Source organism: Scyliorhinus canicula, chromosome 17, assembly GCF_902713615.1.
Source record: "Scyliorhinus canicula chromosome 17, sScyCan1.1, whole genome shotgun sequence".
Classification (NCBI taxonomy): Eukaryota; Metazoa; Chordata; class Chondrichthyes; order Carcharhiniformes; family Scyliorhinidae; genus Scyliorhinus; species Scyliorhinus canicula.
The window spans coordinates 90,396,381-90,422,302 of record NC_052162.1 but is presented as its reverse complement, the minus strand read 5'-3'; the positions used below and the strand labels follow the sequence as shown (position 1 = coordinate 90,422,302).

General features: G+C 49.7%; 1 protein-coding gene across 2 annotated transcripts in view; it reads left to right on the top strand.

Annotated features, from left to right (window-relative positions):
- Positions 1–25,922, top strand: part of LOC119952286 (sodium- and chloride-dependent neutral and basic amino acid transporter B(0+)-like) — a 212,114-nt gene that overhangs the window by 123,074 nt on the left and 63,118 nt on the right. For both annotated transcript variants that reach the window (XM_038775912.1, XM_038775911.1), the window contains exons 7-9: positions 3,977–4,117; positions 6,719–6,947; positions 14,914–15,039. In XM_038775912.1, coding sequence (XP_038631840.1) covers positions 3,977–4,117; positions 6,719–6,947; positions 14,914–15,039 — 496 coding nt within the window. The remainder of the gene's footprint in view (positions 1–3,976; positions 4,118–6,718; positions 6,948–14,913; positions 15,040–25,922) is intronic.

Genomic DNA, 25,922 nt, shown 5'->3' with positions numbered 1-25,922 from the left:
ACTGTATGTTTTAAAAAGGTTAACTTCAGTTCATAGAATAAACATTGTTTTGTTTTTTAAATTTTCCATTTCTGCTGCACCACACCTGTAGAGTGGGCCGTGTGCTCCCCATACCACAAACTATTAAACGTTGTGGGTCAGGTGAATTCCATGATACACTTTGGGTTTCTCTAAACCCTGACCCATAACACATTTTTGCAGGTCCTTTTTTACTTTCTCTGTCAAACTGGTGAGGTTCCCTTTCCAGTCATGGGCTATTTGGATCCCTAGGTAGCGAACTTTGTGTCGGGTTTGTTTCAACGGCAGTCCCGTTAGTGCTGCACCCCTACTTGTGGCTATACCGGGAAGATCTCGCTTTTGCTCATGTTGAGTTTGTAACCCGACAAGGTGCCAAACTCTTTCAGGAGTGCGATGATTCCATCCATGCTGCTTTGTGGGTCTGAAATGTAGAGAAGCAGGTCACCTACATAGAGTGAGACTCTGTGCTCTCTGCCGCTCCTTCAGATCCCCCTCCAGCTTTTTTCTGCTCTGAGCGCAATTGCTAGTGGCTCGATCGCCAGAGCGAACAGCAGCGGGGACACTGGGAATCTTTGTCTGGTGCCCCTGTGCAGCTGGAAGTATCAGGAATTTGTGTTGTTGGTCCATACGCTTGCCATGGGAGCTTTGTATAGGAGTTTTGCCCAGGAGGTGAACCCTGTTTCAAGCCCCAGTACCTCAATGAGGTATTTCCATTCGACCCTGTCGAAGGCCTTTTCTACATCTCGGGAGACAATCACATCTGGTATTCTCTTCCCGGAGGGGGTCATAATCACATTCAGCAGGCGCCTGATGTTCGAGGTAAGCTATCTACCTTTGTCTGGTCCTCTGCGATCACTTTTGGTACGCAGTCTTCTCGCCTTTTGGCTCGGATTTTCGCTAGTATTTTGGCATCTGCGTTTAGCAGTGAGATGGGTCTGCATGACCCACATTCCGTTGGTTCTTTACCTTTCTTAGGTATCAGAGAGAATGAGGCCTGTGGTAGCATGGGTGACTTGAAGCGCATCTTGAAGATGCCGAAGCACCGCTCGACCACACCCCTAGTCGCCGTAAGGGCACCATTGGATTGGGTCTCCGCATTGATCAGTGGTCTCCAGATAGGCGTCATCAGTCATGACCGCAGCGGGTAACCCCTGTCGCCCAGCAGCCAACCCCGCAGCAGGGGGATGAGGTGGTTGTCCCCCTTGAACATGTCAGGGATCACCGAGCGTGCCAGGATGAAGGCGTCACGTACACTGCCCGGGTATCAGGCACAGACATGCATGATGCGCATCTGTTGATCGCAGATCAGCCAAATGATCATGGGGTGAAACCCCTTTCAGTTGGTGTACAGTGGCCTGTAATCCGCCAGTCCCCTAGATGAAATGCATTCCATCGATTACCCCTGGACCCGGGGCATCCCAGCAATGACAGCGAACCTCCTGCCCGGGCATCCTGGTGATCTTGCTCCACATGGAATTGGATGCACATGTCCGCCTGGGCGTATAGGACGTCCCTGATGGCGCAGATGCACCTGTGCGCTGAGTCCTGCGAGTTCCCAGATAGGTCCCCACTTGGCACCTGGAAGGATCCCGTCGCATAAATGTTCTGGGAGGTGGTCACTTTGACAGTCACCGGGAGCAGGTGTCCTCCCCCATACTCCTGCGGTGCCAGGTGTGGCATCTGGCCGATGTGTCGCACAGTCCCTCATCCGGAGTCTCCCCTAGCATGCCCAGTCCGACAGGTTCTCAAACGGCATGCTGCCAACCCCGCAGCAGGGGAGGTGCGGTGGTTGTCCCCCTCGAACATGTCAGGGGTTACCCGCTGCAGTCATGGCTGATGACGCCTATCTGGAGACCACAGATCAATGCGGAGACCCAATCCAATGACGCCTTTATGGCGACTAGGGGTGTGGTCGAGCGGTGCTTCGGCATCTTCAAGATGCGCTTCAAGTCACCCATGCTACCACAGGCCTCATTCTCTGCCAACTCCTCCTCCTCGGCCTGCTGGGTGGCCGGCCCTCCAGCCTGTGCGGCCGCCACCTGCACCTCTTCAGCCATTCCTCTGCAGCTCGGTCCTCTGCTGCAGCTTCCCCCTCCTCTCCGAGCGGCACCCCATCGCACAGCCACGGGGTATCTCGCAGGCAGACAGCATCGCAGGTTGTTGTCCGAATACCACTGTCTACAGGGGTGAAAGGCCAACATGTTATCATGGCGGATACCCCCATGCTCATCCATGGTGGCCCCAGTTGGCACTGCGGGCCCCGCTCAAGCATGTCCTCCAGCTCCGATACCCCATTGGTATCCGGCCCCACGATGTGTCTCCCAGTCTTGGCGCCAATCCCTGCTGCCTGGAGCACTGTTGGCTAGCACTGTCATCACTGGGGTTGCCTCAGGTGTATTCCTGGGTGGTTTCCCCGGTGGGTGGCTGCTGGTTGGATGGGGTGTTCGGGACCAGGGGGTGACGCGCTGTGGTGGGCGGTTGGGGTGCGGGTGTGGGCACCCTTATGGCCGGTGCCACAGTGCAGAGCCAGGGCCGGAGTGGGTGGTCAGTGGGTGTTCAGCAAGATGGCGGTCGATGCCTAGGCACCGCCCCAGTCCTGTGGGGGGGTGGGGACTCCCTGGCTGCTCGGCCCGCCTCCCCCCACTCCCCTACCCCTCCCCGTCCCCTCCTCCCCGGCCCTGGAAGGGGTGGCCCTGGCAGGGGACCCCTGCCGGCAGCCTGCAGTCACTCCACACCATTTCCTACCTTCTTTCTCTCACTCAGCAGGCAGGTTGCCAGGTTCACGAATTTTAAAACCACAAGCGAACAAAGGCGTCCCATGGGGTTGGTGAATCGCGGAGGCCGCTGGAGCATAGGGTGTCAGGCTGCTGATGATATGCCTACTGTACTTTCACCCGCTCAGCGAGCGCCGCATTTACGCCATTTTCAGGTGCCAGAGCATCCCAATTTGGCATCAAACCAGCGCCTTGCCTGATTTCGGTGTCGGAAGCTATTCGCCAAATTGCGGGATTTTGGCGTCGGCAAGTGGAGAATCCCGCCCAGTGGGGTGAATTCTCCACTGACAAATTCTTAGTTCTGCTGGCAGCACGCCCCCACCAGCGGGTTTCCCGCCGGTGTGGGGTGGCGACACTGGGAAATCCCATTGGACAGCGGCGAATGGAAAACCCCGCTGCAAGCGAGAAACACACGGCTGGGGAGACGGAGAATTCACCGCAATGTTTTAGATTTTAATGACATCAAGGGCTATGGAGAGAAAGCAGGAATATGGCAATAAAATATAGGATTAGCCATGATCATATTGAATGGCTGAGCAGGCTCAAAGGGCCAAATGACTTACTCATGCTCCTAGTTTTTATGTTTCTATGTTTATCCTGAAATTTGCTGGTTGATTTGCACACAAATAACAGCGGCTGTCATTAACATATCATTATTTTTGCAACAGGGACCAGCCAAATATCATGCCATTTAAATTTAACTGAAGTGTCTAATTCAATATTAAATATTGTTTCATGGAAACCTTCATGGCATTCCTACAGCACAGAAGGAGGCCATTTGTCAGATTGAGTCTGCACCAATTCTCTGAAAGAGCACCATACCCAGGCCCACTCCCCTGCCCCATCCTGTATCCCCACCTAATCTTTTGGACACAAGGGGCAATTTAACACAGCCAATTCACCTATCCTGCAAATCTTTAGACAGTGGGAGGAAACTGGTGCAACCGGATATGCAGATATGAGAGAGAACACAAACTCCAAACAGATAGTCATCCAAGGCTGGAATTGAACTTGGTGCCGGTCCCTGGTGCCGTGAGGCAGCAGTGCTAACCACTGTGCCATCTATTCCTCCAAGTATTTATTGTTGATTCTCTGCTTTATTAGTTTGCCATTCAGTTGGATTCAATACAGTTAATGTTGTATCAGCAATGCAGGAAAATCTAACAATTTACTCTCCATGTCAGGTGGTTTATTTCACTGCGACATTCCCTTATTTTGTTCTGGTCATACTCCTGATCCGAGGTGCTACTCTGGAGGGAGCCTATAAAGGGATTGAATATTACATTGGAAGCCAGTCTAACATCACTAAGTTGGGAGATGCTGAGGTAAACACACCAGGCTAATCTATAGAACTCCAACTGTATTCTTCAGTCATTTTGCTTCACGTTTCACTTTTATTTATGTTTCTCGTTTATGACAAGTTCAAGGTAAAAGCTGTGTTATTTTGCATTGTTAACCTGAACGAAAACTAATTTCAGTCATTGCATATTAGTAGATGGAGTGAGAAGGAAGTTACAGCTGAAATCTAGCAATAAAAGTTAATTATTTTAATTTATATTATTTAATATTTAGATGTTTGTAGATGGAATGGAATAAGAAAGCAGAAATGGACTGAAATTGGATGAAATAGTGATGGGATGAAATGGGAGATAATAGAATTGGAAGGGACAGGGCAGACTATAACACCATACAATGCCTTCCATTTCTTTTGAGCAGTTGCTGAACAATCCACTAATAAAATTGTTGGGTAAATATGTAAATATCTTATCAATCCATGTGGGAGGTCACAAAGTAACAATTAAGTGCCCAATAAATATTTTGACATACAATTATAAAAGATGTGATAACAGGGCACTTAGAAATTATCAGTGGGATTAGACAAAATCGATTGAAGTTTTTTGAAGACATAATTAGTAGAATAGACATGGGTGAACTTGTGGATCTGTTGTATTTGGATTTTCAGAAAGCTTTTGCGAAAGTCCCACATAGCAGAAGCAGAATGGCAGTTTTATTTAAATAGTGATGGATCGGGAAACAAAAACAGAAAATACTGGTCAATCTCAGCAGGTCTGCGGAGTTAGAAGGGAGCTAACGTTTCGAGTCTGGATGACTCTTTGTTAAAGTGGATAGGTTGGGAAATGTTAATCTATAAACGGCCCTCGTGTGCGTCACTGAAAACAAGCATGCAGGTACGGCAAGCAGTTTGGCAGGCAAATGGCATGTTGGTTTTCATGCAAGAGGACTTGAGTACAGGAACAAGGATGTCTTATTGCAGCTTTATACAACCACACATGGCATATTTTGTGCCATTTTGGTCTCCGACTCAAGGAAAGGATATATTTGCTTTAGAGGAGTACAGCAAAGGATCACCAGACTGATTCCTGAGATGGCAAGATTGTCATACAGGGAAAGATTGAGTAGGCTGGGCCTGTATTCACTGTAAATTAGAAGAATAAGAGGGGATCTAATTGAAACATTTAAAACTCTGACAGGGCTGACAAACTCAATGCAGGGATGTTGTTTCCTGTGGCTGAGGGGTCTAGAACAAGCAGTCACTGTCTCAGAAAACCAACTAAGCCATTTAGGACTGAAATGAGAAGAAAATTCTTCACTCAGAGGGTGTTGAACCTGTGGAATTCTCTACCACAGAATAGTTTGGAGGTCAAGTCACTGAGTATATTTAAGAAGGAAATAGGGGCGGTATTCTCCCCTACACGGCAGGGCGGGGGGTCCCGGCGTACCGGAGTGGCGCCAACCACTCCGGCGTCGGGCCTCCCCAAAGGTGCGGAATTCTCCGCACCTTTAGGGGCTAGGCCCGCGCCGGAGGGGTTGCCGCCCCGCTGACCGGCGCGAGCGGCCTTTGGCTCCCCGCCGGCCGCTGTGAACGGCCTTTCCGCCTGCCAACCGGCACGAACGGCTGGCCGAAAGGCCCTAGCCGGCCGGCGTGAGGCTGCACATGCGCCGGAGCGTCAGCGGCTGCCGATGTCATCCCGGTGCATGCGCTGTAGGGGGGTCTCTTCCGCCTCTGCTATGGTGGAGGCCGTAGCGGCGGCGGAGGAAAATGAGTGCCCCTACGGCACTGGCCCACCCACCGATCGGTGCGCCTCGATCGTGGGCCAGGCCACCGTGGGGGCACCCCCTGGGTTCCGTTCGCCCCCCCCCCCCCAGGACCCCGGACCCCGCTTGCGCCGCCTGCTCCCGCCACCACCAGAGGTGGTTTAAACTACGACGGCAGGAGAGGCCTGACAGCGGCGGGACTTTGGCCCATCGCGGGCTGGAGAATCGCCACGTGGGCCCGCCGACCGGCACGACGTGATTCCCGCCCCCGCCGATTCCCGGGTGGCAGAGAATTTCAGCCATGGCGGGGCGGGATTTACAAAGGCCCCAGGCGATGCCCCGACCCTGCGGGGATCGGAGAATTCCGCCCCACATTTCTAGATACCAAAGGTGTCAAGAGGTATGGGGAGAGCACAGGAGTATGATACTTAGACAGAGGATCAGCCATGATCTTATGGATTGATGAAGCAGGCTCTAAGAACTAAATTACCAATTTTCTATGCTGCTATGTTTCTAATTTATTGGCATTGAGATTTGATTGTGAACATTAATAAAACTCTGATGGACTTCTGATGCACCTGAAATTTATGCTGCTTTCAACAAAGGTGACCTAATTAAATCAAACTATAAGTTGCTTCAAAACCTAGCAGCACAAAGCATTTGAGCTCCTCAATGGACAGGGAGACGGAATGAATGTCGAACGATTGAAGGAAGACTCCATTGGCTAACGGGAGTTTCATTCAGTCAGCATTGAGCTTTTATGATGATTCCCATATGTTTCTCATGCTTATTGCAGTTTGATCTGTCCCAATTTAGCAAACTCATGTTAAAGTTCTTACAATGGATTAATGCTACCTTCTATTTCCCAGGTCTGGAAAGATGCTGCAACACAGATTTTCTTTTCACTGTCAGTCGGTTGGGGAGGTATAACAGCCCTGTCATCCTACAACAGGTTCCACAATAACTGTTACACAGATGTCATCATCGTCTGTGTTGTTAACTGTATGACGAGTGTGTTTGCTGGATTTGTCATTTTCTCCGTCCTCGGACACATGGCTCATATAGAAGACAAGCTTGTTCCAGAGGTTGCACAGACAGGTAAAAGCAAAGTCAAACTTATTGAGCATGATCTAAAGGAAAAGTTTCTCAGTGTGGTAGCTAGCGGGAAATGCTGGGTGTTTTTGGACAGCCAACCCAGTGAGGCCATCACCAGCATCTAACATTAATTAGGGTAATTAATGATACCCTACCTGCTTCACACCGCAAATGACAGTCATGCGGGCTGAATCACTGAGACTGCACCTGGCAGCTTGCCGCTAACGTTTAGGAGCTGCAATTTAACTGATCCCACAGACAGAGCCAAGACAGCATTCAGCCATGCCACCATGCAGACCAGCTCCACAATTCGGGGATGCCGCCCTTGCAAGACTAATGGATGCAAGGGAATCCATCCCACTAGGGGCTCGGAGGGTCAGCCAATGCAGCCTGGGACGAAGTGGCAGCAGCTTTTAGTCTGAGGAGTGTGACAAGGAGGACTGCCACCCAGCGTTGCAAGACTGAGGCCGCACAGGTGAGTTGGCGCTGCCCCCTGGCATTAGTCCTGCCTGCCATTCCCAGAGGTCACCCCTCTCCCTGACGACCCTGCAGTTGGCACCACCCACTCTCAGCACAATACCGCGATGTGCCAGCCCTGGCATCCACCAGCATACACCTCACCATGCCAACCCCTAAATCAGCGATGCATGAAGCATTCGGCTCACAATGTCCCCGCAGGAGAGGCTGGCCCACAAGGAATAGGAAAAGGGGTGGCAGAGGACAGATAGGTCAACAACATCAAGATTGGCCTATGCTGCAGAGGTGAGTATCCACCGGCACCCACCCAGATGTCATGTGACACATGGGTTTTTCATGCCAGGATGATGATCCTTCCGTCTCACTGACCACATGGCCATTCTCATGATCTCAACCTGGTGGTTGATGTGCCATCAATTGCACGAGAGACGAGTTGCTTTACAAAAGTTAGGCTTTAATAAACTAGAACTTAGCCCTGCGGTTGTCTACAATAAAATGGATAACCGCCGGGCATTTGACTATTTATACCTCGGCAAGGAGGCGTGGTTAACTCAGCCTCTCGACCAATCGGTCGTGAGGCACATGACCGACCAGGGCCAATGGTAAGCCGGTGTTCTGCCCCAATGGCAGACAGGTATGCAAATCATATCACCACATTCACCCCTTGCGGAGAAAGAAGCCGGGGGGGGGGGTATCAACGAGAGCCGGGGTGGGGGGGGAGAGAACTGGTGATATGAGTAGCAGCCGGGAGGACAAAAATTTTCTCTCCTTTTATCGAATTTGGGGGCTTCCCACTGGCCCAGACAATAAGCAATATTACACAAAGTCCATGGAGCTGTCGAAATTTAGATCGATTCGATCAGTCTTTTCGTGGTCCGTGACGTTCTGGCAGACCGCCGCAGTGGAGGAGGTAACGTCAGGTCGGCCGATGGTGGTGGTTCCGCTGACGTCCTGGAGTCCGGGAGCAATGGTCCTTGAATGGTCTCCGTCACCCGAGCTGGCTGTGGAGACGCCATGGATGGGGAAGGGGGAACCTGAGTGGGGTGCTGGGGGGAAAAAAACAGGGGGGGGTCTGTGGTGGAGAGGGGGAAGGCCGCACGCCGGCGGGTGCCAGGTCCCGGAGGGAGACCGTGTCCTGTCGACCGTCTGGGTACTCCACATACGCATACTGCGGGTTAGCGTGGAGTAACTGGACTTGTTCCACCAACGGGTCGGACTTGTGCACCCGCACATGCTTCCGGAGCAAGATGGGTCCGGGGGTGACCAGCCACGTCGGGAGAGGGGATCCGGAGGATGACTTCCTGGGGAAAACAAGAAGACATTCATGATGTGTCTGATTAGTTGCGGTACAGAGGAGTGAGCGGATAGAATGTAGGGCATCGGGGATAACCTCTTACCATCGGGAAATAAGTAGATCTCTGGACTGGAGGGCCAGTAGTATGGTCTTCCAGATGGTACCATTCTCCCGCTCGACCTGTCCGTTACCCCAGGGGTTATAGCTGGTCGTCCTGCTAGAGGCAATGCCCCTGTTGAGCAGGAATTGACGCAGCTCGTCGCTCATAAAGGAGGACCCCCGATCGCTGTGTATGTACGTGGGGTAGCCGAACAGGGAGAAGACGAAGAGGAGGGCCTTAATGACGGTCGATGTGGTCATGTCGGGGCAGGGAATGGCGAAGGGGAAGCGGGAGAATTCGTCAATTACCGCCAGAAAGTAAATGTTGCGGTTGTTAGAGGGAAGGGGCCCCTTGAAGTCAATGCTGAGACGTTCGAAGGGGCGGGATGCTTTGATCAGGTGTGCACGCTCGGGGCGGTAGAAGTGCGGTTTGCACTCTGCGCAGATGTGGCAATCACGGGTTACTGTCCTGACTTCCACGATGGAGAAAGGATGGTTGCGGGCCTTAATGAAATGGTAGTGGCGGGTCACCCCTGGATGGCAGAGGTCCGTGTGGAGGGAGCGGAGGCGGTCTATCTGCGCGCTGGCGCAGGTACCGCGGGACAGGGCATCAGGAGGCTCATTGAGCTTCCCAGGACGATACAAGATCTCATAGTTGTACGTGGACAACTCGATCCGCCACCGTAAGATCTTGTCATTCTTGATCTTGCCCCTTTGTGCATTATCAAACATGAAGGCTACTGACCGTTGGTCTGTGAGGACAAATTGTGCCTCCAATGTCGCACCGCTTCGACTATGGCCTGGGCTTCCTTTTCCACAGAGGAGTGACGGAGTTCGGAAGCCTGGAGGGTTCTGGAGGAGAAGGCCACGGGTCTGCCCGCTATGTTCAGGGTGGCCACCAGAGCAACTTCTGATGCGTCGCTCTTGACCTGGAAGGGGAGGGACTCGTTGATGGCGCGCATCGTGGCCTTTGCGATGCGCAGGCCTCTGTCGACGGCGGGAAGGTCGTGGTTTGAATGAGGGGACGGGCCTTGTCAGCGTAGTTGGGAACCCATTGGGCGTAGTATGCGAAGAACCCCAGGCAGCGTTTGAGGGATTTGAGGGTATTAGGGAGAGGGAGTTCCATTAGGGGGCGCATGCGTTCGGGGTCGGGGCCTATCACTCCTTTACGCACTACTTAGCCGAGGGTGGCTAGACGGTCGGTGCTAAACACGCACTTATCCTTATTGTATGTGAGGTTAAGGAGTTTTGCGGTTTGAAGGAATTGCTGGAGGTTGGCGTCATGGTCCTGCTGATCGTGGCCGCAGATGGTGACATTATCAAGATACGGGAAGGTAGCCCGTAATCCGTACTTGTCGACCATTCGGTCCATCTCCCGTTGTGACACCAAATGGAACCCTAAGGAAGTGGTAGAGGCGCCCATCTGCCTCAAACGCGGTGTATTTGCGGTCACTCGCGCGGAGGGGAAGCTGGTGATAAGCGGACTTAAGGTCCACAGTGAAGAAGACCTTGTATTTCGCGATATCGTTTACCATGGTGGAAATACGGGGGAGAGGATACGCGTCCAGTTGCGTAAACCGGTTGATGGTCTGGCTATAGTCGATGACCATCTGGTTTTTCTCCCCAGTCCGGACCACCAGCACTTGGGCTCGCCAGGGACTGTTGCTGGCCTCGATGACCCCTTCCGTCAGCAGCCTCTGGACCTCGGACCTGATGAAGGACCGGTCCTGGGCGCTGTACCGTCTGCTCCGTGTCGCGACGGGTTTGCAATCGGGGGTGAGATTAGCAAACAAGGAGGGGGGGTCCACTTTGAGGGACGCGAGGCTGCAGACAGTGAGGGGGGTATAGGGCCGCCGAATTGGAAGGTCAAGCTCTGCAGGTTGCATTGGAAGTCCAGTCCTGGGAGTGCCGGTGCGCAAAGGTCAGGGAGGACAAGGAATTAATAATTTTTAAAAACCTTCCCCTGGACCGTGAGGTCCGCGATGCAGCACCCGGTGATGTGGACGGAGTGCGAACCTGAGGCTAACCCGAATTTGTGTTTTACAGGATGGACAGGGACCGCGCAGCGCCTTACCGTGGCAGGGTGATCAAAGCTTTCCGTGCTCCCGGAGTCCAGCAGGCATCCCGTCTCGTGGCCGTTGAGGGAGATGAGCATCTTCGATTTGGCGAGCATGCGTGGACGTGATTGGTAGAGCTGAATGGCCGCGAGCCGTGGAGAAAATCCGTATTCATCGTCGTCGTCCGAGTCGATGCTGGAAGAACCTTGTGTGCCAGTCCCGGAAGGCGGTGGCCAGGATCCGCACGTTGAGTTGGGATCCCAAGATGGCAGCGCCCAGGACCCGCACATGGAGTCGGCGCCCCAAGATGGCGACGCCCAGGACCCGCACATGGAGTCGGGGCCCGAAGATGGCGGCGCCCAGGACCCGCACGTGGAGTCGGCGCCCCAAGATGGCGGCGCCCAGGACCCGCACGTGGAGTCGGCGCTCCAAGATGGCGGCGCCCAGGACCCGCACGTGGAGTCAGCGCCCCAAGATGGCGGCGCCCAGGACCCGCACGTGGAGTCGGCGCCCCAAGATGGCGGCGCCCAGGACCCGCACGTGGAGTCGGCGCCCCAAGATGGCGGCGCCCGTGGGGCCCTCGTGGTTGCTGGGGGCGGGGCTAGCGGTGCCGGCGGGCCGATTGGAGCGGCTGCGAGCGGGGGCAGTGAGGCGGGCAGGCCAGGCGCGGGGGCCCAGGGGCGGCGAGCTGGGAGGAGCGTGGTGCGCTGGAGCGGCCCCGGAGGAGAGAGAGACGAGCAGGCCAGGCGCGGGGGCCCGGGGGCGGGGGGGGGGGGAGTTTTGCGCGGTGGTTAGGAGGGGACCGGGAGGGCCCGGAGATGCGAGAGAGGCGCGCAGGTCGGGCGCCGGGTCGCGAGCTGGGAGGAGCGCGGTGCGCTGGAGCGGCCCCGGAGGAGAGAGAGAGGCGAGCAGGCCAGGCGCGGAGGCCCGGGGGCGGGGGGGGGGAGTTTCGCGCGGCGGTTAGGAGGGGACCGGGAGGGCCTGGAGATGCGAGAGAGGCGCGCAGGTCGGGCGGCGGGGCCCGGGGGGGGGAGAGAGACGCGGCGACCAGGAGGGGGCCGGGAGGAAAGAGAGAGGCGCACAGGCCAGGCGCAGGGGGCGGGGGGAGAGTGTTGCATGGCGTCCAGAAGAACTGCAGCCACCGTTTTGGCCTGGCAGACAGTGGAAAAATGGCCCTTCTTCCCGCAGCTCTTACAGAGGGCGGAGCGGGCTGGGCGAGGGTGTTTCGCGAACCCGCAAAAGTAGCAGCGGGGCCCCGTGGACTTGTCGGGGCGTCCCGCGGCACAGGCCTGAGGGAGGTCGCGAGCGGCGGATGGCGGTGGGGAAGTGTGCCAGGAGGCCTGGCTGGGGACATAGGCGCGGGCGTTTTCATCGGCAACCTCCAGGGAGGTGGAGAGAGTCCGTGCCTCAGTTAAGCTGAGGTCGTCTCTCTCCAGCATCCGCTTGCGAATAGCGGGGGACTGCATCCCAGCCACATAAGCGTCTCTGATAAGTAGTTCCATGTGCTCCGTAGCTGAGACTGCGACGCAGGAGCAATTCCTCCCCAGGATAGCGAGGGCCTGGTAATATTGGTTTAGTGACTCACAGGGGAGCTGGTGGCCAGCAGATGTCGGACGAATACCCTGTTGACTGGTTTAATGAATTGTCCCTTCAGCTTTAGTATTGCTGCATCATAATCCTTTTCCTCCTTGATTATCGCGTAGGTGTCGATACACACGCTGGAGTGGAAGACGTACAGCTTCTGTGCCATGGTGGGGGGGCTGGTTGCAGATTCCAGGTATCCTTCGAGGCATGTCAGCCAAAGTTGAAAAAGTTCTGCAGAGTTCGGAGTTTGCGGGCTGATGCGGAGGCATTCGGGCTTGAACCGGAACTCCATCTTCAAAAATGTAGTTTATTAAATTGATGTGCCATCAATTGCACGCAAGATGAGTAGCTTTACAAAAGTTAGGCTTTAATAAACTAGAACTTAGCCCTGCGGTTGTCTACAATAAAATGGATGACCGCCGGGCGTTTGACTATTTATAGCTCGGCAAGGAGGCGTGGTTAACTCAGCCTCTCGACCAAAACGAAACGTTTTGTGTCGAGAGGCACATGACCGACCAGGGCCAATAGTAAGCCGGTGTTCTGCCCCAATGGCAGACAGATATGCAAATCATATCACCACAGTGGTGCAGGCCCATCCGGTGTGGCCCCGCTTCCCGAGAGAACACCTTGGAGGAAAGCTCCGTGAATGACACCATCGATGCGTCACAGCTGTCATCCTCACCCTGCACAAGCGCAGACACATACCTCGGTGGGCGAAAGTACTGGATTGGCTTCCGTGCACATTGGCCCTGGCACAAATGTCATACGGCCTCCCGTGCTGCCTGGGCCCCATGTCCTGCCCAGCCACCCCCTCCCCTGCATCTTCCTCGTCGGACAAGGCCTGCTGTTCCTCCTCCTCCTCAAGCACTGCCCAGGTATCAGGTACAGACGTGTATGATGTGTAGCTGATGGTCACATATCAGCTGCACGTTCATTGAGTGGAAACCCTTTTGTTTTGTGTAGAGCGGCCTGTTTTCCACAGCTGCTCATAGGGTGACATGCATCCCGCCGATCACCCCATGGACCATCCCGTCGATGGCGGTGAACCCCCTTGCCCAAGCATCCTGTTGGGCTCGGTCCACATTGAAGTGGATGAATTGAGTGGCCTAGGTATACAGGGCCCTCCTGACGGCATGGATGTACCTGTACACCAAGGTCTGTGAGATCCCAGACGGGTCCCCACTCGGTGCCTGAAAGGAGCACTTGTCATAAACGTTCAGGGCGACCGTCAGCTCATCCGGAATCCTCAACAGCATACCCGGTCCGGCAGGTCCTCAAATGACAGGTGCTGCCGGTACATGTGAGGCCTCATGCAGTGCCTCCTTGGCACTTCCTTCTCCTCGGCTTGTTGAATGGTCGGCTCTCCATCCTGGCGGCTGCCACCTGTTCCATTGCGGCATGCTGCGTTGCTACATGCTCTGTTGCTGCAGCTTCCTTCTCCCCCTCGAGCGGCGTCAGCTCGTACAACCGTAGGGCATTCCCCAGGGCTGCGGCGACTAGTAAGAAGGCCACCAACGCTGGTTAATTCCAACATCTATTGTCTGCAGAGGGTGCAAGTCCAACATATTAGTATGTTGCCTAACCCCGTGCCCAACTAGGTCCAACGGGCTACATGGTGGCCCCGGTTGGCATTGCGTACTCTGTACCCGCATATCTCCCACCCCCTCCCCACAACTCCGTGCCCCTGGCCCCATCCATGCCAGGCACCGTGAGGGCCTCTGGCCCTGGAATCCATTCCTGATGCCGAGGAACCGTCCATTGGCGCTGCCCAGCAATATGCTCCATGGCCACTTGCCGGCACCCCGTTAGGGGCTACAGTTGGCGTTGCCCTTGGAATGGCCACCTGATGCCCTCCAATAAGTGGCAGCCATTTAGGGGGGCTATGACGGAAGGTGGGGTGTGGAGGTGGGGGCACCCATACGGCTGGTTTCACTCTGCAAAACCAGGGGCCAAGGTGGGTGGTCAGTGGGTGCACAGCAAGATGACTGCCTTGAGGGCACGCTAATGGTGGTCTGAGACTGCACACCACCCCGGTCCCTAACTGATGACTGTGAGAGTCCTATAGGAAAAAGTTTAGCTATTCTCCATCTTGGTCCCTGTTAGCGAAGGTCGTAAAGCACAAAACCAGCATTGAATTAGCAGCATTAATCAGAGGGACTCCAGGACAGTTGGGAAATGAGAAAATGTCCCACTGCTGCAAGCTCTTCTGAGGATGGGACTGAAGGCACATTGTTAGAATAAAGGGATAACTGCAGATAACTGGAGTTTTCTCCAACCTCCATCACTGACATCACTCACCCTGATGGAAAGAAACCACAAGGTCTCAGGATGAACACACAAATGAGATGCTTTTCTGACAGTCTGCATTCTAAAGTAATTAATAGGTTTTAAATAAATGACATTGGTTTACAGTATTTTCCTCTTCAGCATCATTAATTGCACCATTTCAATACACTAGGTTTTGGTTTGGCTTTCATTGCCTACCCAGAGGCTCTTTCACATTTGCCAGCGGCACCTTTCTGGTCCATTTCATTTTTCCTCATGCTGGTCACTCTGGGAATCGACAGTCAGTTTGCATTAACAGGTAAGAATGCCATTACTTCTACATGGTGCTTTTTCCATTTTTGAGACTAAGTGTGGTGGTTGGGGGCTCCAGCGACACATTTCCCACTGGACAGAATGGCAGGATCCCACTCCAAATCCTGCGCTTGGGACCGAATTAATTATGCATTGGCCGGTTCCCTCCAAATTTCCTTGTGGGTCGGCTTCTAATTCATTTGCCTGCCATCAGCTGACGGGTTTGAAGGTCCTGGCGCCATATCTAAATACCGGTCCAGCACACTCTCCAGCCCAGCTGTCCTCACCAGACCAAGCCAGCTGTCAACCATCCAGATTAAAAAGAAATTCTCAAGAAATCTGTTCCTCAATTTAACCATCCTCCACCTGAACCTATCACTCACGAGGCATCCATACCAAATTTACACCTCTACCCATTGCATCTGGACTCTTCGTCCATCACCTTCCAGTAAACAATGTGGTATCCCTTTGACCATTTGTTTGTGAACTTTTCATGCAGCCTGTTGGGGTCAAACTTCCCTCCCCTCAGTCTAAACTCTGCCATCCATTGTTATTCTTCTTTGCCCACCTCGTTGCCCATTTGCCTGCCATCATGAGCCCTCGCACCCCCTCACCGCCTTGCACACATTCCTTACCACATTGCCCCACTTGATTTTGTCAGACTGTTATGGGCCAGGGTTTAGAAAACTCCAAAGTATATCATGGAGTTCACCTGACCGACAACTGTTTATATATTTTGGTTACGAGGAGCACAAGGGCCCACTTTTCAGGTGTTATTCAACAGAGGCCTCAAGCACTTTTAAACAAAACAAAATTTATTCTACAAATTCAGTTAACATTTTATAAACACACACAGTAAGCATTTCTATCAATTACAAACACAAATCCCCCACACAGCTACAGTTATCTATATATATATATATATGTAAAACCCTTAATAACTTCCCTTTCAACTGTTTCAATTTGATAACAACATCCAATACCAGAAGGTCTGAATTCTTTCCAGAAGGCAGTCATCACTTTTAAATTATCAAATGATCTGGACACCTTTTAGCATACAGAGAGAGAGGGAGAGAGAAGCCTTCTTTGTCTGAACCCAGCTTCCAACTGTGTAAAGCGAAAGTAAAACTCAGAGGCACTGCCCAACTCCACCCACACAATGACATCACTGAAGCCATGTGATAATAACATTTATTAAAGGGACACTCTCATGACACCTCCCCCAAGAAACAAAATAAACCATCAACTTCAAAGATGGTTTCATTTTTCACCCTTTCACTTTCCTTTAAGAAACATTGACAATAAATATACTATTTTTTTAAACCAAACAAAGCACGCAAACATTTATATATCGTACATTTTAGTTCTTCTTCCTGCAACTGGAATCCCTCTTGATTGACAGTCTCTTTGGACAAGGTCTCTGCACGATCCAGCCATTTCTCTACACCTCGGCATTTTTCTTTAAGATCAGGTACTTTAGTTCAATCCGATCACAGAGCCTCTTGTAATTCTCCAACACAGGAGCATTGGTTAACACAGCCTTTAGGCCTTCAAATGCGTATTTATACTTCGCTGTCCACTAAAATTTTCTACGCTTCTTCAGCAAGTCTGTCAGTGGAGCAACCCCGATGTTAAAATGCGGCACAAATTTTCGGTAATATCCACTCATGCCAAGAAATCGCATTATTTTCCTCCATGTCGAGGGTATTGGAAACTCACAATAACGTTTGTTTTCACATCCTGTGGGACAATTCGACCCTGTCCAATTGTATGGCCAAGGAAAGTGACTTGGGCTTTTCCAAATTCACTTTTGGTTAGGTTTACCACCAAACCCGCCTCCTAAAGTCGATCAAATAACTCCATAAGATGTTTCAAATATTCTTTCCACGTCTGTCTAAAAATCACCAGATCGTCAATGTATACCGCACAACTGGGTAATCCTGAAATGTCTTTGTTAGTTAACTGTTGAATTGTGGCGGCGACGTTTTTCATGCCAAATGGCATAACTTTGAATTGGTATATATCATCTGGAGTCACAAACTGGGCAGCACGGTAGCATGGTGGTTAGCATAAATGCTTCACAGCTCCAGGGTCCCAGGTTCGGTTCCCGGCTGGGTCACTGTCTGTGCGGAGTCTGCACGTCCTCCCCGTGTGTGCGTGGGTTTCCTCCGGGTGCTCCGGTTTCCTCCCACAGTCCAAAGATGTGCGGGTTAGGTGGATTGGCCATGCTAAATTGCCCGTAGTGTCCTAAAAAGTAAGGTTAAGGGGGGGTGGGGTTGTCGGGTTACGGGTATAGGGTGGATACGTGGGTTTGAGTAGGGTGATCATTGCTCGGCACAACATCGAGGGCCGAAGGGCCTGTTCTGTGCTGTACTGTTCTATGTTCTAAAAGCCCAAATCTCCTTCACCCTTTTGGATAAAGGTATCTGCCAGTAATCTTTAAGTAAATCCAGTTTGGAAATAAAAGCTGATTGCCCCACCTTCTCAATGCAATCCTCCAAGCCTCGGATTAAATAAGAGTCTGTTCTTGTAACTGCATTAACCTTCAATAGTTGCGTACCGTCTGGCTTCGGTACCATCACTATGGGTGAGCTCCATTGGCTGCAACCCACTTCAATTATGTCATTTTTAAGTATACTTTCAAATTCTTTGTTAACCTGTGCCACTTTTAAAGGGTTAAGTCCAAATGGATGTTGTTTAATTGGAACAGCATTTCCCACATCTGCATTATGTATAGCCATTTTAGTACTTCCCAACTTAGCTCCATAAACTTGCCCATATGATATTAATAGCTTTTTCACGTCAGTTTGTTTCTCCTTTGGAAGGTAATTCAACTCTTTATCCCAATTTTTAACATCCTCATTATCCAAATTAATTTGAGGAATGTCAAATTCAGAGTCATCTGGATTCTTGTTCTTCACTAAAACCTCCTCCTGTTGCTCTCCTCCCCTTTCAAAGTACCTTTTAAGCATATTCACATGACACACTCGGTGAGTATTCCTTCTATCTGGTGTTTGTACCACATAATTCACCTCACTTAATTTCCTTTCAATCTGATAAGGTCCACAAAACCTAGCTTTCAAAGGTTCACCTACCACTGGTAACAATACTCAAACTTTATCTCCACTGGCAAAACTACAAACTTCTGTTTTCATGTCTGCTACCCATTTCATCACATGTTCTGCAACTTTTAAACATTGTCTAGCCAATTCACCTGCTCCATTTAATCGTTCCCTACAATTTGACACATAATCCAATAATGTAATTTCAGACTGCTCACTCACCAATTTCTCCTTAATCAATTTAAGTGGTCCTCTTACCTCATCACCAAATGTTAGTCCATAGGACTTAATTTGGTTGATTCATTAGGTGCATCACTAATTGCAAATAATACAAATAGAATTCCTTTATCCCGATCCTCTGGATAATCTTGACAATAAGTCCTCAACATTGTCTTTAACGTCTGATCCCACCTATCTAACGCTCTCTGCGATTCTGGATGACACACAGTTGATTTAAATTGTTTTACTCCTAAGCTATCCATAACTTCTTTGAATAACCTGCAGGTAAAATTTGATCCTTGATCCGATTGTATTTCTGTGGGTAGTCCACAATCTTTTTAGCTGTAATATTGTGCACTGGAATGGCCTTTGGAAACCTAGTAGACACATTCATTATGGTCAAAAGATATTGATTCCCACTTTTCATTTTAGGTCCTAGTCAATCAATTAAGACACTTGGGGTAAAAGGTTCCTCAAAGGCTGGAATGGGTATTAAGGGCGCTGGTTTTATCATCGCTTGAGGTTTCCCTATCACTTGACATGAGTGACATGATCAACAAAATCTAACTACATCTTTATGTAATCCAGGCCAATAAAATTAGTTTTGTATTTTAGCTTGAGTTTTCCTTACTCCCAAAAGGCCTCCTGCTGGTTCCTCATGTGCTACTCTCAACACCTCCTTTGCCTTCCCTACCGGCAATACGACTTGATGAACTTCTGCCCACTTTTTAATCTGTCTGCATATGTAACGGTCTTCATTTTCTCATCAAAACATCATTTTTAAGGTAATACCATTCTGGTGTACACTCAGATTCTTCTTCCTTGTATGCTTTCTGATACATCCACCAATTTTCCTGAACTAAAAATATCCGCCTTATCCTCCACCTGTTCTTATTCTTTTACAACCATCTGATCAAAAATATTTAGATATATTAGATAAAAAGACAATTGAACTTCAACTTTATCTTCACTCTTTGATTTCTCCTCTTGTCTTAACGTGTGACTTTGCGATTTTGTTACCGCACAATCCGGAAAAATCCCAGGATATTCATCCTTCAACACTTAGGTTGTCTAATTTTCCACTGGCTTATCAATCATAGGAGGCATCACTCCCACCTGCTATCAAGCTGTATCATTACCCAAGATAAACTGTATTCCTGGACAAGATAATTTCTCTATTACTCCTACTAACACCTCACCAGTCTTCACTGGACTTTCCAACCTTATCTTGTATAATTGAACACTACTCCTCTCACCCTGAATTCCTCATATTACCACCTTTTCTGGCAATATTTCTCCCAAACTACATAAGCTGTCATCTCTTAGCATTAAAGATTGACTAGCTCCCGCATCTCTTAAAATTCTGACTTCTATACCTACTTCACCTGGTACACATGAGTAAACTTTGCCCACACAAGTAAATTATTCAAAGAGATCTGGCACCTTCTTATCAATCACCTCTTGATCAAGCTGTACAATCTTTTGCACCTCCTTCACTTCACTTGGGCTTTCCGTTACCACTTTAACAATCCCCACCGTCTTATCCTGTTTTACCACATCAGCCTTCCCAGTGCTTCCCAGCCTTCAACCACCAACTCTGTGACTTTACATGGCCTAGTTTATTACAGTAAAAACATTTGCAACTTTTAATTTCTCTTCCACCCTCCTAGATTTCTTTTTTAATCTGAGGTGCACTCCCCTTATTATCTCCCATCAGATCACCTTTACCTTTGCCACTTGAGTATTTCTCATGTCCCCAGTTTCTATCCCTCACAGGATGAAACTGATGTCAGAAACCAAACTTTGATTTATGAACTATTTCATAATCATCTGCCGTTTCTGCTGCTAATCTCACAGTTTTAACCCTCTACTCTTCCACATGAGTTCTCACGAGCATGGAATTTAATTTTTAAAACGCCTCCAAAATTATAATTTCTCTAAGAGCTTCATACGTTTGGTCTATTTTCAAAGCTCTTATCCACCTATCAAAATTACACTGTTTGATCCATTCAAACTCTGTGGGCAGTATTCTCCGCTCCCGATAAAAATCGGGATGGCCGTCGTGAAATCGGCCGAGGTTCACGACGGCCTCGGGGCCCGCTCCCTGCACCTAAGTCACCTCCACCCGGGGGGCTAGGAGCGGGCCTCCGTCTTTCCCGGCCGCGACCTCGTCGTGCCGGAAATGACGTGCAAAACGGCGCATTTGTGAGGTCATCCGTGCATGCGCGGGTTGCCGGTTCCAACCCGCGCATGCGCGGATGACTTCATCGCGCAGACGACACGAACCGCGCATGCGCGGTGGCCGTCTTTCTCCTCAGCCGCCCGGCAAGACGTGGGCAGCTTGATCTTGCCGGACGGCGGAGGGGAAAGAGTGCGTCCGTTTTGGACGCCGGCCCAACGATCGGTGGGCACCGATCATGGGCCTGTCTCCTCCCGAGCACAGTCGTGGTGCTCCCGTGCCAATCGGGCCCCTAGATGCCCCAAACGGGCATCTGGCGCCCGTTCCACAAATGCAGCGACCAGGTGTGGTTGCTGCCGTGGTGAAACGGGCGTGAAGGGCCGGCCGCTCGGCCCATCGGGCTCGGAGAATCGCCGTTCGCCGTGAAAAACGGCGATCGGCGATTGTTCCGGGGGGGGGGGGGGAGGGGAGAATCGCTGGGGGCACCAGGGGGGTGTAAAAAATGTCGGGAGGCCCTCCCACGATTCTCCCACACCACGTGGGGAGCGGAGAATTCCGCCCCATGTATGTTTGATCAGGTTATTTCCTTAATTTCTAAACCTTTGTCTGTAGGCTTCAGGCACTAGTTCATAAGCACCTCAGATGGATTTTTTCACCACCTCATTAGTCCCAGATACCTACTCTGACAGTGATGCAAACACTTCATTAGCTCTACCTACCAACTTTGTTTGAATGAGCAATACCCACATGTCCTGTGACCATTTAATTTGTTTAGTTACCTTCCCAAATGAAATGAAAAAGTCTTCTACCTCCTCATCAAACCTTGGCAATGCGTGGACATATTTAAATACATCCTCACCAAGCCTTCGACAATGACGCTCATGCTCACTATCCTCATCACTATCATCAGACTGTACATTTCTCTATACATCCGCCAATTTTAACTGTCATGTTTCATGACAATTTTCAGAAGTTCAAAGTCTCTATCTTCTTCTTTTTCCCTGATCTGTACCTCCCTTTCTCTGTCTTTTTGTTCTGCTGGGGATATTCTTTCTTTTTCCCTTTCTTCTCTCTCCTTTTCTTTTTCACTCATTTCGTATTCAAGCTGCATTAATTCGTTTTCATGTTCAAGCTGCTTGATCTGCAATTGAATTCTTGCCATTTCCAATGATTCTGACTGTGTCCCAGGCAATGTTAGATGCTCAGCTACCGCAGCAATTACCTCTTCTTTTTGTATCTTGTCAGGTCACGTTAACTGCAAATTCTTTGCCAAATATAAAAGGCTTTTTGTAGTCTCTGTTCTTAAGGTACTGTGTGTGACCTACTCTACCCCCCAAAAATTTGGAGCCTCTGAAAGAGACATTGTCCACAACACACTCCCTACTTAAACTGGAATATCACACCTGAAAATGAAACACAAATATGCTCACTCCTCACTGTCTTTAAGTTCACTAAGCCAACCCAATCACGAAAGATAGACTTTTATCCCAGCCAAGGGTTATCGGCCAGGGTTTAGAAAACTTCGAAGTATATCATGGAGTTCACCTGACCCACAGTTGTTTATAGATTTTGGTTACGAGGAGCACAAGGGCATACTTTTCTGGTGTTATTCAACGGAGGCCTTAAGCAAAGTTTATTCTACAAATTCAGTTAATATTTTATAAACACACACAGTAAGCATTTTTATCAACTACAAACATAAATCCCCCACTCAGCTATAGTTCTATATATATATATATATAAATATAACCCTTAATATACTTCCCTTTCAACTTTTTCAATTCGATAACAACATCCAATACCAAAACAATTCTTTCAACAAAAGAGGTTTGAATTCTTTCCAGAAAACAGTTATCACTTTAAATTATCAAGTGATCTGGACACCTTTTAACATACAGAGAGAAGAGAAGCTCCCCCTCTCCCCCCACATCCAACCCCTAGAAACTCTGGTGCTGTGCAGCTGCATGAATCTCAAAGCCCAGTGCTGTCCAGATAGATTCCAGATAGATATGGTGTGTGGCAGCAGGGGAAAGGAAGCTCCTGTACTACCCAACTCAGGGTTGTCTAGAACGGCTCAATGACACAGGAGGGTCCACAGGCCCAACATCACTGTCCTTCCATGAAGACGAGCTTGGTATGGAGATGGAGGGCAAGAACCAGTCTGTCCCAGCAGAGTGATGAACAGTGCATCAGAAGCAAAACAGCACTATGGCAGAAACTCTTTGTTGCGCTCAATTCTGTTACGTTCTGGCGCTTGGTCGGACGGAATCAGTGCACTAGAGAATGTCTAGTTTGTGACTAGTTAAATGTTTACTTGTGATTTGTTAAACAATTACGTGGGTCAGATAACAATGAGAAAATTATCAAAGTCTACCAACTACTATATTACTATCAGTAAATTATCTAAGAGCTACTACAAATAGAACATTACAGCGCAGTACAGGCCCTTCGGCCCTCAATGTTGTGCCGACCGTAAAACCCCTCTAAAGCCCATCTACACTATTCCCTTATCGTCCATATGTCTATCCAATGACCATTTGAATGAGTTTGGTGTTGGCGTGTCAGGCAGGCAGGGCATTCCACGCCCTTACTACACTCTGAGCAAAGAACCTACCTCTGACATCTGTCCTATATCTATCTCCCCCAATTTAAAGGTATGTCCCCTCGTGCTAGACATCATCATCTGAGTAAAAAGGCTCTCACTGTCCACCCCTATCTAATCCTCTGATCATCTTGTATGCCTCAATTAAGTCACCTCTTAACCGTCTCTCTAATGAAAACAGCCCCAAGTCCCTCAGCCTTTCCTCATAAGATCTTCCCTCCATACCAGGCAACATCCTGGTAAATCTCCTCTGCACCCTTTCCAATGCTTCCACATCCTTCCTATAATGCGGCGACCAGAACTGCACGCGATACTCCAAATGCGGCCGCACCAGAGTTTTGTACAGCTGCAACGTGACCTCATGGCTCCGAAACTCAATCCCTCTACCAATAAAAGCTAACACACTGTACGCCTTCTTAACAACCCTATCAACCTGGCTGGCAACTTTCAGGGATCTATGTACATGGACACCGAGATCGCTCTGCTCATCCACACTGATGGAACCATCAATTCACCAGACACGTGTTTCCGATATGAATCTAGGCTTTAATCAACTTACTTCAGAGCCAGCCTGTTACCTGTTGATGAACTCTCTGTGAACTGCAGGCTGACTCTGGACAAGGGTATTTATACAGCAGCACTGGGGGAGGAGTCGTGGGCGGAGCCAAGGGTGAAGCCCTGTACTAGCTTCTGAGCATTCCCAGAGCTACTCCCCTAGTGGTCGGTAACGTTACTGCGCTTACAATATACAGTGTGAATTTACCATGTTATATTCACCACAGGCTTCAAATAAAGTTACTGTGAAAAGCCCCTAGTCGCCACATTCCAAACAGCAGTGGCCCCAAAACAGATCCTTGTGGTACACCACTAGTAACTGGACTCCAGTCTAAACATTTCCCATCAACCACCACCCTTTGTCTTCTTCCAGCTAGCCAATTTCTGATCCAAACTGCTAAATCACCCTGAATCCCATGCCTCTACATTTTCTACAATAGCCTACCGTGGGGAACCTGATAAAACGCTTTACTGAAATCCATATACACCACATCAACTGCTTTACCCTCATCCACCTGTTTGGTCACCTTCTCAAAGAACTCAATAAGGTTTGTGAGGCACGACCTACCCTTCACAAAACCATGTTGACTATCTCTGATCAAATTATTCCTTTCCAGATGATTATACATCCGAACTCTTATAAACCTTTCCAAGACTTTGGCCACAACAGAAGTAAGGCTCACTGGTCTATAGTTACCGGGGTTGTCTCTACTCCCCTTCTTGAAAAAGGGGACAACATTTGCTATCCCCCAGTCTTCTGGCACTATTCCTGTGGACAAAGATGACTTAAAGATCAAAGCCAAAGGCTCAGCAATCTCCCTAGCTTCCAAGAGAATCCTCGGATAAATCCCATCCGGCCCAGGGGACTTATCTATTTCAACACTTTCCAGAATCGCTAACACCTCCTCCTTACGAACCTCAAGCCCTGGATTGTCCACTACGACGACTATCTCCAGACTCCCTGAGGTAAGAGTGTCACTTGGTTGTTCTCTACTGCGACCTGCTTGTTGGAGGTCATACATATTACTATTTACATGGTTGCTTATGCATATCATCACACCCCCTTTCCATTGGAAATTAATAATATTTACAGACATTATTTAAATTTGCTATACAATACATAAGGCATTCATAATGCTTCCATTATTCCCATGTTTACAGTCCATCACAAATTCAAATGTCTGCCTATCTTCTGTGTCTTGTCGACATGGGGCTGATTTAGCACAGGGCTAAATCGCTGGCTTTGAGAGCCGACTAAGGCAGGCCAGCAGCACGGTTCAATTCCTGTATCAGCCTCCCCAAACAGGCGCCGGAATGTGGCGACTAGGGGATTTTCACAGTAACTTCATTTGAAGCCTACTTGTGACACTAAGCGATTTTCTTTTCATTTTTCATTTCACCTTCTAAGCATTGGTTGAATTTGTGAGTTTGACTGGTTTTCAACTGTCTCTGTGTATGGCTCTCGCTGTGTTTCTGCGTTTTGTGCATCTTCAGGTTGTTCTGTTCCTGTGTGCTGACGTAGCGTTTGTTCATTTGTCTTGCTGAACCTTCAGCAAGGCTCTCTTGTTTCTTATTAGAACTTGCCCTTGATCCGTGATGATGATTTATAACTGCGGACCTGATGGTTGTATTGCCTTTGCACACTTCAAATATCCACATCCATCAGGATCTTCTGCCCTAAATGTGTCATTCTTTGCTAACGGTTACAGATTTCTTGTCCATCTATTATAACCTCTTCTGCCTCCTTTTCTAAAATTTGAGCTTCTTCACAAGTTTTCGATTAGTTGGTTCCTATGCGAGACATAAGGTAGTTCTGAGTTGTTGATTCATTAACAATTGTGAAGGTGACAACCCATTAATCAATGGTTCTGCTTTATAGATAAGTAACATGAGATATGGATCTTCCCGACTGTCCATAGTCTTTTTGAGTAGCTGCTTCACACTGTGAACACCTTTTACAGTCTTCCCATTGGATTGCAGATAGAGAGGACTGGAAGTAATATGTCGAAAGTCATAGCTTTGTGTGAACTCTGTCCATTCATGATTGCTAAAACATGGGCTTTTGTCGCTCATGACAATTTGAGGTATTCCATGATGAACAAAAATGCCCTTGGTATGTTTGATGACACACCTGGTTGATGGGCTAGCTTGATTTACTACTTCTGGAAAGTTCGAGAAAACCCCCTGGGGTGGTGGGGTGGGGCTGGCTCCCTCACAACCTTCAGACAGAAGACTGAGGCAGATTGGAACGTCGGTGCACAGGTGTTTATTGT